Source organism: Schistocerca gregaria, chromosome 3, assembly GCF_023897955.1.
Source record: "Schistocerca gregaria isolate iqSchGreg1 chromosome 3, iqSchGreg1.2, whole genome shotgun sequence".
NCBI classification, from domain to species: domain Eukaryota; kingdom Metazoa; phylum Arthropoda; class Insecta; order Orthoptera; family Acrididae; genus Schistocerca; species Schistocerca gregaria.
Genome location: NC_064922.1, coordinates 204890785 through 204907362, shown reverse-complemented (window position 1 = coordinate 204907362; position 16578 = coordinate 204890785). Strand labels below are relative to the sequence as shown.

At 41.6% G+C, this 16578-nt stretch overlaps 1 protein-coding gene across 5 annotated transcripts in view; it reads right to left on the bottom strand.

Annotated features, from left to right (window-relative positions):
- Nucleotides 1–6039: 6039 nt before the first annotated feature.
- LOC126354036 (RNA polymerase II-associated protein 3-like) overlaps nt 6040–16578 on the bottom strand; it is a 105445-nt gene continuing 94906 nt past the window's right edge. For all 5 annotated transcript variants that reach the window (XM_050003376.1, XM_050003375.1, XM_050003373.1 and 2 more), the window contains 2 exons: nt 16002–16194; nt 6040–6322 (listed from right to left, as the gene is read on the bottom strand). In XM_050003376.1, coding sequence (XP_049859333.1) covers nt 6234–6322; nt 16002–16194 — 282 coding nt within the window. In that variant the 3' untranslated portion in view covers nt 6040–6233. The remainder of the gene's footprint in view (nt 6323–16001; nt 16195–16578) is intronic.

The following is a 16578-nucleotide window of genomic DNA, read 5'->3' as shown; positions in this document are numbered from 1 at the left end:
ATTGGTATAAACAGTTTACGGAAAATGGGTGTTTGTGCAAAGGGAAAAGTTCTGGACGGCCAAGAACGAGTGATGAAAATGTATCACACATCCAGCAAAGCATTTGTTCGCAGCCCAGGAAAATCGACTCGCAGAGCTAGCAGAGAGCTGCAAATTCCACAATCAACTGTATGGAGAGTCCTACGAAAAAGGTTAGTTATGAAACCTTATCGTCTGAAATTGGTTCAAGCACTGTCTGCAGCTGATAATATTAAAAGAATCGATTTCTGTGATTTTATCCTTGCTCAAATGGAAAAAGATGAATCTTTCGTTTCAAAGATTGTGTTTAGTGATGAAGCAACTTTCCACACTAACGGGAAAGTCAACCGTCACAATGTCTGTATATGGGGCACTGAGAATACGCGGGAAACAAATCAGTATGAACATGACTCGCCTAAGGTGAACGTTCTCTGTGCCATTTGAGCCAATAAAGTTTTTGGTCCCTTTTTCTTCGAAGGTGCTACTGTAACTGGACAACAATATCTGGAGATGTTAGAGAATTGGCTGTTCCCTCAGCTCGAACAAGAAGCACAACAATTCATATTTCAGCAGGATGGAGCGCCACCACATTGGCACTTATCTGTCCGTAACTACCTGAACGTCAACTACCCGAGGCGATGGATCGGCCGCCAGGCAGCCCGTGACAGAGCACTTCATCACTGGCCTCCAAGAAGCCCTGATCTTACCCCCTGCGATTTTTTCTTATAGGGGTATGTTAAGGATATGGTGTTTCGGCCACCTCTCCCAGCCACCATTGATGATTTGAAACGAGAAATAACAGCAGCTATCCAAACTGTTATGCCTGATATGCTACAGAGAGTGTGGAACGAGTTGGAGTATCGGGTTGATATTGCTCGAGTGTCTGGAGGGGGCCATATTGAACAACTCTGAACTTGTTTTTGAGTGGAAAAAAAACCCTTTTTAAATACTCTTTTTAATGATGTATAACAGAAGGTTATATTATGTTTCTTTCATTAAATACACATTTTTAAAGTTGTGGTATTCTTTTTGAATCACCCTGTACTTAATCAAGCAAGTCTTCAGGATGTTCATACTTAACTGCAGATACAATCATGCATTCACAATTTCACTGACTGGTTATTCAGTTATTAGGAATGATTCAGCAGGTTTTGGAAACAGGTGTCAAAAACATTGCCAAAAATTCACAAGCTATGGGGATAAATGGTAAATGACATCAATGTGAACATATGAAATGTTGTGTGTGGCATCCTAAAATCATATTACAAGTAATGTAATGCAGTCCATTGTGATGAAAATGGAGTCAAAAGATATTCTGAAACTCATGGAATGTTGTTAGCAGTAATAGTATATATACAGTGTCTCTGTGGGTATTTTTTTATTTTCTGTGAACTTTGGTTGACATGCCAAAGCACTGCACCATACAAGGCACCAGCTAAAGAGCAGGAAATCTTTCTGAACTATTCAGATGTGCAACCTAGTTTCTCAACTTTCTTTACTTTCTGGAAGTGTATTAGATCTCATAAATATCAATGTTGTGAAACAATTACTAACAAAGAGATAGAGGGGCTGGCCAGTACTTACCTCAGCTCAGTACAGCCGATAGAGACACAAAAAACAACCGAAAATTTAAGCTCCTAGCTTTCGGAATAAATGTTCCTTCATCAGGGAGGAGAGAGGGGAAAGAAAGGGAAGAAGGGAAAGTGGATTTAGTTACTCACAACCCAGGTTATGAAGCAACAGGGAAAGGAAAACAGGGAAGGTAGCAAGGATGGAGGCATGGTTGTCAGAGGGAAGCCAAAGATATTCTACTGCAGGTACTGTGCCAGCTTCAAGCCAAAGAGGATGCATACAGAAGTAAAGAGGTGTATAGTATAAAGATGTAGGATGGAAAGATGCATGAATGGCTAAAGAGGAAAGGGAAAGAGGAGAAGACTGAAAAGTAAATGGGAGTGAGGTTGTTTAACGTAGGTTTAGTCCAGGGGGATGGCGGGATGAAAGGATGTGCTGGAGTGCAAGTTCCCATCTCCGCAGTTCAGAGGGACTGGTGTTGGGTGGGAGAAGCCAAATGGCACGTACAGTGTAGCAGGTTCCTAGGTCCCTAGAATTATGCTGGAGGGCATGCTCCGCTACTGGGTATTGGACATCTCCTAGGCGGACAGTTCGTCTGTGTCCGTTCATGCGCTCAGCCAGTTTAGTTGTTGTCATACCGATGTAAAAGGCTGTGCAGTGCAGGCATGTCAGCTGATAAATGACATGTGTAGTCTCACACGTGGCCCTTCCTTGAATTGTGTATGTTTTCCTAGTAGCGGGGCTGGAGTAGGTGGTTGTGGGGGGATGCATGGGGCAGGTTTTGCAGCGGGGTCGGTTACAGGGGTAGGAACCGCTGGGTAGAGAAGGTAGTCTGGGAATATTGCAGGGTTTAACAAGGATGTTACGGAGGTTAGGGGGACGACGAAAGGCAACTCTGGGTGGTGTGGGGAGAATTTTGTCAAGGGATGATCTCATTTCAGGGGTTGACTTGAGAAAGTCATATCCCTGGCGGAGTAATTTATTGATGTATTCGAGGCCAGGATAATATTGGGTGACAAGGGGGATGCTTCTGTGTGGTCTGAGGCTAGGAATATTGTTGTTGGACGGGGAGGAATGTATTGCTCGGGAGATCTGTTTGTGGACAAGGTCTGCAGGATAGTTGCGGGAGAGGAAAGCACTGGTCAGGTTATTGGTGTAATTGTTGAGGGATTCGTCACTGGAGCAGATACGTTTGCCACGAATACCTAGGCTGTAGGGAAGGGAGCGTTTGATGTGGAATGGATGGCAGCTATCAAAGTGAAGGTACTGTTGTTTGTTGGTGGGTTTGATATGGACAGAGGTGTGGATGTGAGCTTCAACAAGATGAAGGTCAACATCCAGGAAGGTGGCTTTGGTTTTGGAGAAGGACCAGGTGAAATTCAGATTCGAAAAGGAGTTGAGGTTATGGAGAAAATTAAGGAGTGTTTCTTCACCATGAGTCCAGACCACAAAGATGTCATCTATAAACCTATACCAGGCCAGGGGAAGCAGCTGTTGGGTCTTCAGGAAAGCCTCCTCCATGCGGCCCATGAAGAGGTTGGCATAGGATGGAGCCATCCTGGTTCCCATGGCAGTTCCCCTGATTTGTTTGTAGGTCTGGCCTTCAAAAGTGAAGTAATTATGGGTGAGGATGAAGTTGGTAAGTGTGATAAGGAATGAGGTTTTTGGAAGATCTTCGGGTGGGCGTTGGGAGAGGTAGTGCTCAAGGGCAGAGAGACCATGGGTGTGTGGGATGTTTGTGTAAAGGGATGTAGCATCTATGGTGACAAGAAAGGTTTCAGGTGGGAGAGGAGTGGGAATGGATTTGAGGCGTTCTAGGAAGTGGTTTGTGTCCTTGATGTAGGATGGGAGCCTGCAGGTGATAGGTTGGAGGTGTTGGTCTACCAGAGCTGAGATACGTTCTGTTGGGGCTTTGAAGCCTGCTACAATGGGACGGCCAGGATGGTTCTCTTTGTGGATTTTGGGTAATAGGTAGAAGGTAGGGGTACGTGGCTCAGGTGGAGTGAGTAAGTCTATGGAAGCCATTGTGAGGCCTTGTGAGGGACCTTGGATTTTTAGGATTTTCTGCAGCTCAGTCTGAATGGAGGGAATGGGATCCAGGGTAACAGCTTTGTAGGTTGAGGTGTCGGAGAGTTGACGCAGTCCTTCTGCCACATACTCCACACGGTCAAGTACCACAGTTGTGGAGCCTTTATCCGCCGGAAGGATTACAATAGAGCGGTCTGTTTTCAGCTGTTTAATGGCACGGGATTCAGCTGGGGTGATGTTGGGGGTTGTCGGAATGTTCTTCAAGAAGGACTGGGAGGCAACACTGGATGTGAGGAATTCCTGAAACGTCTGCAAGGGATGGTTTTGGGGGAGGGGAGGAGGATCCCTTTGAGAAGGCGGTCGGAACTGTTCTAAACAAGGTTCAACACTGGGTCTAGTATTTGGGGGCTGTGTTTGGGTGGTGAAGTGATATTTCCAGTTGAGGTTCCGGGTGAAAGAGAGGAGATCTTTAACCAGGGCAGTGTGGTTGAATTTAGGTGTGGGGCTAAAGGTTAAGCCTTTTGATAGAACAGATGTCTCTTGAGGAGAGAGGGATCTGGATGAGAGGTTTAGAACTGAATTGGAGTTGGTGATATGTGGCATTTGACTGTGGTTATAGTTGAGATTTGGTCTGTGTGGGGTATGTGCTGGGATGGGGAGATTGAGTAGGGTGGCTAGGCTAGGTTTGTTGGCTATGAGGGGGGTTTGTTGACGGTTCTGTTGTGGTTGGTGTTTGTGAGGGATAGGGAGAGGGACCCCACTTCTTAGGTGTTGCACTAGCACTGTGGATAGTTTTTTCAGGTGGTGTGTGGCATGGGACTCAAGTTTGCGGCTGGCTTCTAGGATGATGTTCCTGAGTGTGTTCTCCAAGCAAGGGTTTGAGAGGTGGAGGACTTTGAAGAGAGATAGGAGCTGTTGGGAGTGGTGGTTACATGAAGTAGTGTAGAGGTTCAGGACAAGTTGGGTAAGGGCTAAGGATTGAAGGTTCTGGAAGTCCAGGAGAGATTGGTGGAAGGAGGAATTGCACCCAGAGATGGGAACTTTTAAGGTAAGTCCTTTAGGGGTAATTCCAAAGGTTAAGCAGGAACGGAGGAAAAGTATGTGGGATTGCAGTTTGGCTACGGTAAATGCATGTTTCCGGAATGAATGTAAATAATGTGGTATAGGATTAGGGTACATAGTGGGTAACTGGTGGGTAGGGAAATTAAATAACTAAAGTTAGAATAGTAATCATAAGAAGGAATAAAACACGGAAGGAAAGGCGAGAAAGAAAGAAATTGTGTTGGTAACGTTAAATACCAAAGAAAGACCACCGAATAAGAAAAATACGGAAAAAGTTGACCAGACCAAGCAGGTATGTCCAGATCAGGGGAAAAAGAACACACGCTGCTCAAAAACAGAGATAGCGAGTAGCGAAAAAAAGGTCGCGTGTGACGCAAAAAAGATCGCGCGTGACGCAAAAAAGATCGCGCGTGACGCAAAAAAGATCGCGCGTGACGCAAAAAAGATCGCGCGTGACGCAAAAAGGTTCGCGGGTGGCGCAGAAATGTTCCAAAAAATGTTTCCTGTGGCAGAGAAAGATAGGCAATGGCACGAAAATATCACCAGCAACACGAAATCGACGGAATTGGATGATACTGATAGGTGTGGAAGAGATTGTTGGCAGTGATTGTTGGCTGGAAAACAGCGAATAACGAACGTTAAAACTATGGAATGTTAAATAATGGAATGTTAAATAAATAAATCAATAAATAGAAAAAGAGAAGTGGACTATAAACCGAACAAGACAATAGGAGGCAAATGAAACTAGCACAGTTGGTGACAAAAATAAAACACTGAAGAAGAGAAAGTGTTTAGATGACAGATGTAAGTGATAGCTAACAAAAGGGACAAAACAATGAAGAATGTGGACCATATAGGTGATCTAAATAATTAATGGAAAATCTCATATAAAGATGTGAAACAATTACTAACAAAGAGATAGAGGGGCTGGCCAGTACTTACCTCAGCTCAGTACAGCCGATAGAGACACAAAAAACAACCGAAAATTTAAGCTCCTAGCTTTCGGAATAAATGTTCCTTCATCAGGGAGGAGAGAGGGGAAAGAAAGGGAAGAAGGGAAAGTGGATTTAGTTACTAAATCCCTTGTCAGTTCCATGACCACTTTGTGACACATAATGCATTGGGGAAGGCTCCAGTAAGATTAATGTTAAAACATATGCTGTGCTACAGAGTACCAACCAAATAATCCAAGTGTTCTGATTAAAATTTGAACTGCTTCCCTTTCTCACAATAAATAATTTGTACATTACATGTAACGCATTAAAAAAAAGAAAGTGCTGAGATTTTAGTCATAAAGTTTCACAATTTTCTGTCAGCATTATACTAAATGGTTGAGAAAATTCTTGTGATGAAAAGACATTATGTAACAAAGTGATTTACTTCACAAATACAAAGAAACACATGGCGTACAAACTTATTTACATGTTACTGAAACACCAAACTTCACAGTCTATTTATTCACATGCCTCTCTCTCTCTCTCTCTCTCTCTCTCTCTCTCTCTCTCTCTCTCTCTCTCTCTCTCTCTGACCTCTCATTCTAAAAGCGAAATCTTTCACAGTTCATATTTGTTTCTGAGATTAGCTGCTTCTTCTGCAGTGCATTCCTTATTTATCTCACAAGAGACCAGCAGTTTCTCCAATCCTGTCAGAATAAGACACCATTAGAAACTGTCAGAAGTCAAGACACACTTCACATTCTGATTACAAAATCTTAAACAGTAATGCATTCATGAGTTTCAGTATTAACACTTTGCTGTCTGGTGACACCACAGTGGTGTCGCACTTTGCCGTCCGCAGGTCTCGTACAAATTTATTCGGTTGGTGCCGGCAGCACTAATTTGGATTACTTGTCTTGTCACTGGACGTTCTTGACATTGTCCGGAGATTGTAAGTTGTCAAGTTTTACTAACCTCATAATTAATTCTCATAAGTTCTCAGCCCTGTTCCTCTAGTTTCATGAAACTTTGCCGATGTACGTATGTAAATAAACACAAATTTCCCCCCCCCCCCCCCCACACAAATTTGTTTATTTTCATTGTCTTTGGTACTTAGTATTTCTCTTTCTTGTGAATGCAGCAAATTGTCTCCAAGATATGACGCAACTCCACAAGACTTGCACATTATGTTTGTTGTTGTTCTTTTTTTGTTTTTGGAACATAAATGGCAGTTTCTTAGTTTTCCTTTATTCATTTCAGAAATAAGTATTAGTTGGTGTTGTTTTATGTGACCAGAAAGTCTATCAGCCGGATCATGATGAAGCGATGTAGTGGCAACCTCCAAGTTTTCCTCAGCAGCAGGTAAATGGTCTTTTATCCGCTTATCAGACACTTTCAATAAAAAAATTGTGAAATTTGAGACTCTTGTGTTCTGTATTGAAATATTGGCATGTACGGAATGCATTAAATAAAGTGCAATTAAAGAGGTATATGCAAACCTTTTTTGACCATTTTATTGTTTTTTGTATACAGGGTAATAACTCAAATATTGGTCTGCCCAATCCACTCCTTTCATGTATTTCAGGTTTTCTTTTTTAAATTGTGTAATTGGTTCTTCTATGTGTTCTTGGAGTGTCAGTCAAAATGGCATTATATATTGTAGAGATCATTCATATTGGTTTAGTTTTCGGAGCTCTCCATACCTGTGCGAGTACTTCACCTTTCGGTTGACGACAAGCTTCAAAAAAATTGGCTTTTGCGTGCTTTAATTTTTTCGGAAATCCTCTGTTTTGCCGTATCATTCCACAAACTTGAATTTTCTTTCCAAGTAACTTCTCTACAAGTTCTACACCATTATAATTATTATCCATGTAGAGGTGATGCCACTTTCCATAATAAAGTGTCAATAGTTCCATCACTATTTTTGCTAAAGGTTGTCCAGCGCCGGGACATATCTTGAATGAGGAAATGTATCCCGCACTCTAATCACATAGCATCCAAATGAGTATGCCATATAATTTTTGACAGATTCTACACTTTAAAATTTAACCGTCCATGCCATGGTATCATTCTTTCACCAATTGAGGTGTTTTGATTTAGATTAAAAGTTTCTTTAAACTTTTTGGAAACAATAATTAATTATGAACTGCACTTTGAAGAGCTGGTTGGCATTATCTGATTTATTATTGTGACAGAAAAATATAAAAATGATATTTGTCTGAATCGGTTGTGGGACATCATTTTGTGAAATATCGGTGTGTCTACCAACAGATCCATTGACCAATAATCATCGATCCTCACTTTTTTTACAAATTCCCATAAGGACAGCAAGCCCAAACCATTTTCTAAGTCCGGGTCCCGTAACATTGACATATTTGGCTTTTTTTTAATCCAGTTTCCTTCTACTGCAATTTCAACTGTAGTACTCCATGGTTTTGTTGCTGATATATTCAAATAGATCATTCCAAATATATAGTTCTACAATAGCCTCAATGCTCTGTGTATCTTTGGGAATATGTTTGGACCTGGAGATCCTTCAAATATATTATTGGTCGTCGGTAAATCAAACTCTGACCCCTGTGCACTGTCTTCTTCGTCTGTTTCATCCGAATCAGTTGGCAAACCTTAGCATTCGCCACATTCTTCTTGAACTTATTTCACTATCTTCCAACGGTTCTGATTCACTTTTATTTTTTTGATATCTAATGTCTTCTTCCTAACTGGCCAAGTCGTCTGGAACGTCAGACAAGACGTCCGCACTTCATTGTAAATAATTGTATTGTCTCTTTCGTCTGCCATGATGAAAGGGCACATGTACTTATAAAAACAGAAAACTTGATGACATGTGTAACTTATTGTTACACCAACAGAATGCGAAAGATACTCAAGTGCTGTCGCTGGCCACTGCATGATACTATGCTCACGACACCACTGTGGTGTCACTGGCTGTTGACTACAATTTCGCGCGCAACACCACTGTGGTGTTCCTGGCTGCTGACCGCTATTTCAAGTGCGACATTACTGAGGTGTCACCGGACGGCATAATGATAACATTACTAAATGCGTGGCAGTGATCAAACTTAAATAAAATAGTCTGAATTTTGCTACAATGTCTGGATTAAAATAGCCCTTTATTTCGCGCTTACTACTGTACTAGTAATTGGGGAGCCATTTTCACATGATTTTCTGAAACATATTTGTATTTAATCCAACCCACAGACAAACAGCGAGGGATTCCATAGTTGAACGACTACAAATATTTTTTAAGCATTTCATTCTGGAGAAATGGACTTGCCGGTAGTACTATTTCCTTGTGCAGACAATAGGAAAACTTTCAAACATTCTGCAAGTATGTAATATAGTTTATTTTCCAACATATGTCCCTTGTTTTTAGTGCAATTAATATAAAATAAAGACACCTAAGAGTTTGCGATCACGGAAGCTAAACCAAGTCAACAATTTTAATTTGGACACAAAAATAAATATTCCTGTCAGAAAATGAAAATTCTGATATTACTACTAGAAAAAAGAATGGGCAGATAGGTCAGCTGGTGAACCAACATTTCCCCTTGTAACAATACAAAGCACATACAGTTAAAATGTGACAAGTGCAAATCGTAGGAAACACACACACACACACACACACACACACACACACACACACACACACAGGTGGCGTTTCCACTGGAGGATGGAGTGTAATGTCCTACCCTGAGGTACATTAACTTTACTTCACATGACTCATTGGCCAGGACAATGAACGTCGCAGCTCAATCATTACCTCCACAGACCACATGTAGTTTCTTAATGTGCTGAGTCTCAAAACAAAAATGATTGCATGAAGGCTGATGGCACCTTAAGTCACAACATTTTCCATGAAGACATCCTTAGGTGCTTCATCTGTGGCTCTATTTCCCTGAAGTTTCAAAAACACATTGTGGCTAATGCCCCAACTAATTATGTGACTTGCTTTGATTCAGAAGAGATTATCTCTGATTTCCAGTAGTTATCTGAGGTCGTAAAGATAGCCACTTTTGTTTGCAAGACAAAGGTGGAGCTCACCATATTTAGCGTTATCAACAGGACTGATAGGAGACTTTTGGTACAGAGCTGAGTGGCATCTGAATCAAGAGACTCAGACAGTTCTGCAATAATGTAGCCTGCAGATTTCTTGCTTTGCATCATAGGGTTCGGTTTGGTTATTTGGGGAAGGAGACCAGACAGCGAGGTCATCGGGGTCTCATCGAATTAGGGAAGGATGGGGAAGGAAGTCGGCCGTGCCCTTTCAAAGGAACCATCCCGGCATTTGCCTGGAGCGATTTAGGGAAATCACGGAAAACCTAAATCATGATGGCCGGACGCGGGATTGAACCGCCGTCCTCCCAAATGTGAGTGCATTATAGGGTGGAGAGGTGTCAGGATAAGCTTAATTGATCAGGAGTTCACTTCACACAGCTACATGGATAGAAGTTTTGAGTCTCAGTCGAGCTTTCAGTTTTAATCATTAGGGAAGTTTCAATAATATACCCCCTGACCAACTAGAGCTACTGATGACTCCAACCTCAGTAAAGAACAATAAAACAGTTATACACGAAGTTATTAGCTTCTGTTTCAAGTGAATCCCAAATGGCCTTGTTACTCATGGTCTATTTATGAACAGTCATTGCACTGTAGGGTGAAGAATAATATAGAATACTTGTCACTGTTGGTCTGATAGAAAATTATGCATGCATAATCATTGGTGTGCTGTTGTGTTACTGTGTGATTGAATCATTCGATACCTGTTCTCTGACGTACCGTATGAAGCAAGAACGTAAAGTCAGGTGAAAGAATAATGAACATATAACAGTCTAATTTAGAAGCTGAGAAATTATTTTTTTGCATTGGAATTAATTAAAATAATAATAATAATAATAATAATAATAATAATAATAATAATAATAATAATAATAATAATATATGGTTCACTGTTTCTAAATTAGTATTTATTCTACTGTGACAAAAACAAGCAGTTAAAAAACATATATGTGAACAAATTATGATGTAAATAAAAAAGAAGAACAAATTATGACTTAGATTTACTGAATAAATGTGGTCCAGTTTTAAAGTTCAAAAACAGTAGAAATGAATGTAACAGAAATGTAAGATATAACAATATTATAAAAAGGACAGTTGCTACTCACTATGCAGGGGAGATGCTGAGTTGCAGATAGACAGTAAACAGTGTCAGAAAATGAGCTTTTGGTCAACGTTTCTGTCATCCAACCATTGTGCTGCATTCTACGTGGGCATGACAACCAACAAGCTGTCTGCCACCGACGAACTGTAGCCAATAAACGACTGGGCCACCCAATTACTGGGCACGTCAGCCAACACTATGTTCTTCATTTCAATGACAGCTTCACAGCTTGTGCCATCTGCATCCTTCCCAACAACACCAGCTTTTCTGAACTGCACAGGTGCAAACTCTCCCTGCGATATATCCTACGTTCCTGTAAGCCTTCTGGTCTCAACCTTCATTACTCTTTGTCCTTACCCTCTAGCCCCTTCCCTATTCCCATTCCAGCACTACACAGTCCTCTAGTCCACCAATGCACCCACAGTCTCTCTACCTCTCTCCTTTTCTGCTAAGCTCCCCCACCTTCCATCTAACCTCCCAACTGCACCCAGCTGTCCAACCCTCTCTCCACCTAGTACGCTATCACAAGCAGCACTTTACTGCCCCTCATCCCCCTACCCTGCTATCTCTCCACCTCGCAGCCCCAGGCTACGCCTCACACCCACCACCCATTTGGTTCTTCCGTCATACACTGCTGCTCACAGTGTGGCATCAGCAGCCAGCAGCCAGAGACTGCTGTCACTTGTGTAAGTTGTACATGTGTGTGTACCATCTGTGATGAAGGCCTTGTTGGACAAGAGCTTATTTTCTGACAGTCTTTCTCTTGTGATTATTTGCGTCTCAGCATATCCACTATATGGTGAGTAGCAACTATCCTTTACATAATATTGTTACATTCCATGCTGGATTTTCCATTGTTGAGAAATGTGAGCTATGGTTAATGTAAAAAAAGAACACATAAAAGTCTAAATTTCATAAAAACTGTAGTAATACTGAATGAATAAAAAATTGCACAAATTGCTATTTGGAAAACTTAAAAAAGTTCACTGTGACAATTTTCCAATGATGAGAAATACTTAAGAATTTGTTGTTATGTTATGAAAATGTACATGGCAGACACTGGAGGGACACCACCTGTCACTGTCTGCTTGTTTGTTTAGAATTCATTTTGTGTGGACTGATTAGATGAATAGATTTATTGTATTTGTCTCATGCATTACTCAAATAAATTAAAATCTAAGCTTCAAGTGCCATGTTATTAAGCTGTTACACTAGAACTATTGAATCCTGCTGCAGAGAAGCAACGAAATATTACCTATGCGTTTTGATATTCTCTTTTCCATTGTTAGCATGTGATGGTGTAATGGTAATAGATTGCAGAGTTTCTGTAGCTGTCAATTATGGATCAATTTGATTGGAAGGGAATGCTTCACGGCTTGCTGCACGTCACTATTTATAGATGTAGTGGTGCATTTTACAGCCTCTTAACGAATTTTGAGGCTGACGCACTTCTAATGTGTTTTTTGATATAAAAACAAATTTCACAAATATTTTTTTCACTTTTAATTATTATAATTACACTGGAACACAGTGGATGTCATTTACAGTACTTGCAATGGGCTGTTGCGAAAATAAGTGCTGACGCAGTCTGAGCCACAAAAGTTTTAATTAACCACTGAAATGGAGGTTTGCACCATCCCTGCTATCTGATTGTTAGACCAACTTCCCAATTCCCTGTGACACACAATATTTTACTGTCACATCAATGGCTGACAAACTATGTTAGAAGTTTACAACAACAACAACAACAACAATAATAATAATAATAATTAAAACTATCAGCACTGACTAACCTTAACCCACATTCACTGAACCTAAACAATACTGACCTTACTTCAAGAGGTTCACCATTTGATATGCGCCATGAACAGGGCAGGAAAACTTTATGAAAACACTACCATGAAAAATAACATGAATCTATCAGTTTTGAGAAAAAAATGAAAAATTAGCAACATTTGATACATAGTGCAAGGTGTAATAAAAAAAATTACGATATGAGGACAGCGGTTTACTAATATTCATAAGTGGCACAAAACAATGCCAAATATGATGAAAGTACTTAATTTGGGGAATAACAAAACTGACTTTGACAAATAGAATTTGGGGAGCGGGAGGGGGATCCACTGAATTTGACAAAAACACAATATTTTACAGAAATAAACACAGAATAAAGAGAAAAAAAAACAGCACTGAATTTAGGGGAGAGAAGCATTGAACCTAGGGGGGGGGGGGGGGGGGGGGGGGAAAGTGTAGTTTTGCAAAAACAGAACTATTTTTCCTATCCAGTCCATGAAGTATGCGCAGCTTGTAGAAAGTTTTGGAAACAATGTGTTTTACCTACAATAATTAGATACACATTGGTCTTGTTGCTTCTGCATGTACTGCTGTGATATGCTGACTATACTTCAGGGTTTAAAATACTACACTCCTGGAAATTGAAATAAGAACACCGTGAATTCATTGTCCCAGGAAGGGGAAACTTTATTGACACATTCCTGGGGTCAGATACATCACATGATCACACTGACAGAACCACAGGCACATAGACACAGGCAACAGAGCATGCACAATGTCGGCACTAGTACAGTGTATATCCACCTTTCGCAGCAATGCAGGCTGCTATTCTCCCATGGAGACGATCGTAGAGATGCTGGATGTAGTCCTGTGGAACGGCTTGCCATGCCATTTCCACCTGGTGCCTCAGTTGGACCAGCGTTCGTACTGGACGTGCAGACCGCGTGAGACGACGCTTCATCCAGTCCCAAACATGCTCAATGGGGGACAGATCCGGACATCTTGCTGGCCAGGGTACTTGACTTACACCTTCTAGAGCACGTTGGGTGGCACGGGATACATGCGGACGTGCATTGTCCTGTTGGACCAGTTAGTTCCCTTGCCGGTCTAGGAATGGTAGAACGATGGGTTCGATGACGGTTTGGATGTACCGTGCACTATTCAGCAACCCCTCGACGATCACCAAAGGTGTACGGCCAGTGTAGGAGATCGCTCCCCACACCATGATGCCGGGTGTTGGCCCTGTGTGCCTCGGTCGTATGCAGTCCTGATTGTGGCGCTCACCTGCACGGCGCCAAACACGCATACGACCATCATTGGCACCAAGGCATAAACGACTCTCATCGCTGAAGATGACACGTCTCCATTCGCCTGTCGCGACACCACTGGAGGCGGGCTGCACGATGTTGGGGCGTGAGCGGAAGACGGCCTAACGGTGTGCGGGACCGTAGCCCAGCTTCATGGAGACGGTTGCGAATGGTCCTCGCCGATACCCCAGGAGCAACAGTGTCCCTAATTTGCTGGGAAGTGGCGGTGCGGTCCCCTACGGCACTGCGTAGGATCCTATGGTCTTGGCGTGCATCTGTGCGTCGCTGCGGTCCGGTCCCAGGTCGACGGGCTCGTGCACCTTCCGCCGACCACTGACGACAACATCGATGTACTGTGGAGACCTCACCCCCACGTGTTGAGCAATTCGGCGGTACGTCCACCCGGCCTCCCGCATGCCCACTATACGCCCTCGCTCAAAGTCTGTCAACTGCACATACGGTTCACGTCCACACTGTCGCGGCATGCTACCAGTGTTAAAGACTGCGATGGAGCTCCGTATGCCACGGCAAACTGGCTGACACTGACGCCGGCAGTCCACAAACGCAGCGCAGCTAGCACCATTCGACGGCTAACACCGCGGTTCCTGGTGTGTCCGCTGTGCCGTGCGTGTGATCATTGCTTGTACAGCCCTCTCGCAGTGTCCGGAGCAAGTATGGTGGGTCTGACACACCGGTGTCAATGTGTTCTCTTTTCCATTTCCAGGAGTGTATTTCAGATGCCCAAATCTATTTTGACTTAAAATTTATTGATAATATTTGCATAACATGTGTGGAGGAGGTGGAAAGTCATTAAAACTCCAACAGGATCAGACATAACAATAGATTAACAGCTGGAATGATAATGATGAGGTATTTACACTACAGAATTAGCCATGTTACTGCATGACAGCACACTCAAGACTTATGATAGGACTTATACATCCATGTTGCCAAGTGCAGATTCAAGTGCGGAGCAAGTAATGTGAAATTGTGTCATTACAAGGAACACTACAAATTCTATAGATTCGTTGCATAACTACGAGTTGCTACCTGATGGCAGCAGCATCTCACCAGCCTCTGCACAGAGGAATGAGGCTGATCCTAATTCCCCTGCATTTTGTCTGCACCCCATGTTCTTTGACTAATAACTTTAAAACACTGAGTGTTTTGAGATAGCACGCACTTAGATGCTTCAGTTGTGGCAATAAACTCAGCACATCATTGAAAATGAGGCCCAGAAACTTAAAACATAATTACAGATTTCGAATCTTGGTTGATCTCCAAGAAAATCATCATTAATGGACACTTGGCTATGACAAAATTGTGCCAAACAACTGTATATGGTCTTTTCCGAAGGTTGAATAAATTTATACTAAGCAATTAGAGGTACTGTTGTTGAGTAAGAACTTTATGAAAATGGTAAAAATCAACGACTTTTCCAGTTTTTCACAACACTGTTTCTTTGAACGTCAACTACAAACAAACTACTTTACCACTTTCTGAGCTTCCACTACTTCAACAATACCAAACTGTAAAACAAAACTAATGCCACCTCTCAAAAGTGCCATGTAGTAGTTGTTAGTAGAAACTTTGCACGGCAATACACTTCCTTAGTCAGGTCTGAGAGAACTGTATTCCAACAATATAGCAACAGCTGCATGCTCCCATAGTCTACTATGTTTCTAATATGACATGAATTTGCAATAATTGTAATGCAGTCAAACAGCAACACAAAGATATTATTTTCAACAAATATTCATTACTCTTTCTGATGGGTTAATGTGATCTGTTAGTAAGTATTATCTCCTAGAATATGGAAACCTATAAAAGAAAGAAAGAAAAATCGATAAGAGGGGCTGTGAGGATAATAAAATTTACAGCTCACTAGAAATACCTCAAGCCAAGTGGCATTCTAATCCTTCCTATTCAGGCACTTGTAACAGAGTACATTAATTTTAGATGAAATATTAACTACTGAAAAATTCTCAAGCACACTATTACTTCTCGTTAACAGGACCTCTTAATGGTAAATTACAGTTTTTGTTACATGAAAGCCATGCCATATGGAGTTTTGGGATTATCGGTGAAAAATTTATGTATGCATACCTGATTTGTCACTCTTTGATAGGAACATTGTCAGAGCTCCAAATCTTTTCACTTCTGACAGCCCTTTAAGGTAAGGGTACACAGCAGCTTTGTGTTGAAGAAAATCTTCTGCCAGTGTTGTTATTATCTCACTCAACATATTGCTCTCCATTGACTCACGGAAAATACTTGGTATTTTGTCACCAGGGATTTGCTGTCAGGCAGTTCACAAACGTCATCAGAGCATGAAATCTTGTTGCATGCGCGCGCGCGCGCACACACACACACACACACACACACACACACACACACACACACACACACACACACACACACAAAATGATATTGGTGAAGCACTGAATAATGTTTTACTGCATAGCATCCCATTATCTACTCTACAGCCTAAAAAACCAAACTCTTTGCTTTTATGTCGTGCCTATTTAGTATACATTTGTTTTGTTATGCAGCTAATTTTTTGGTTATAGTGGTGAAATTAATGCCTGAAATGCTTTCGTTTAAGGTGTAATTTGACCTCAGGACAATTGTGTTACAGTGGTAAATATTAAACTACATTTGTCCCTGTTCAACATTTTTTGTT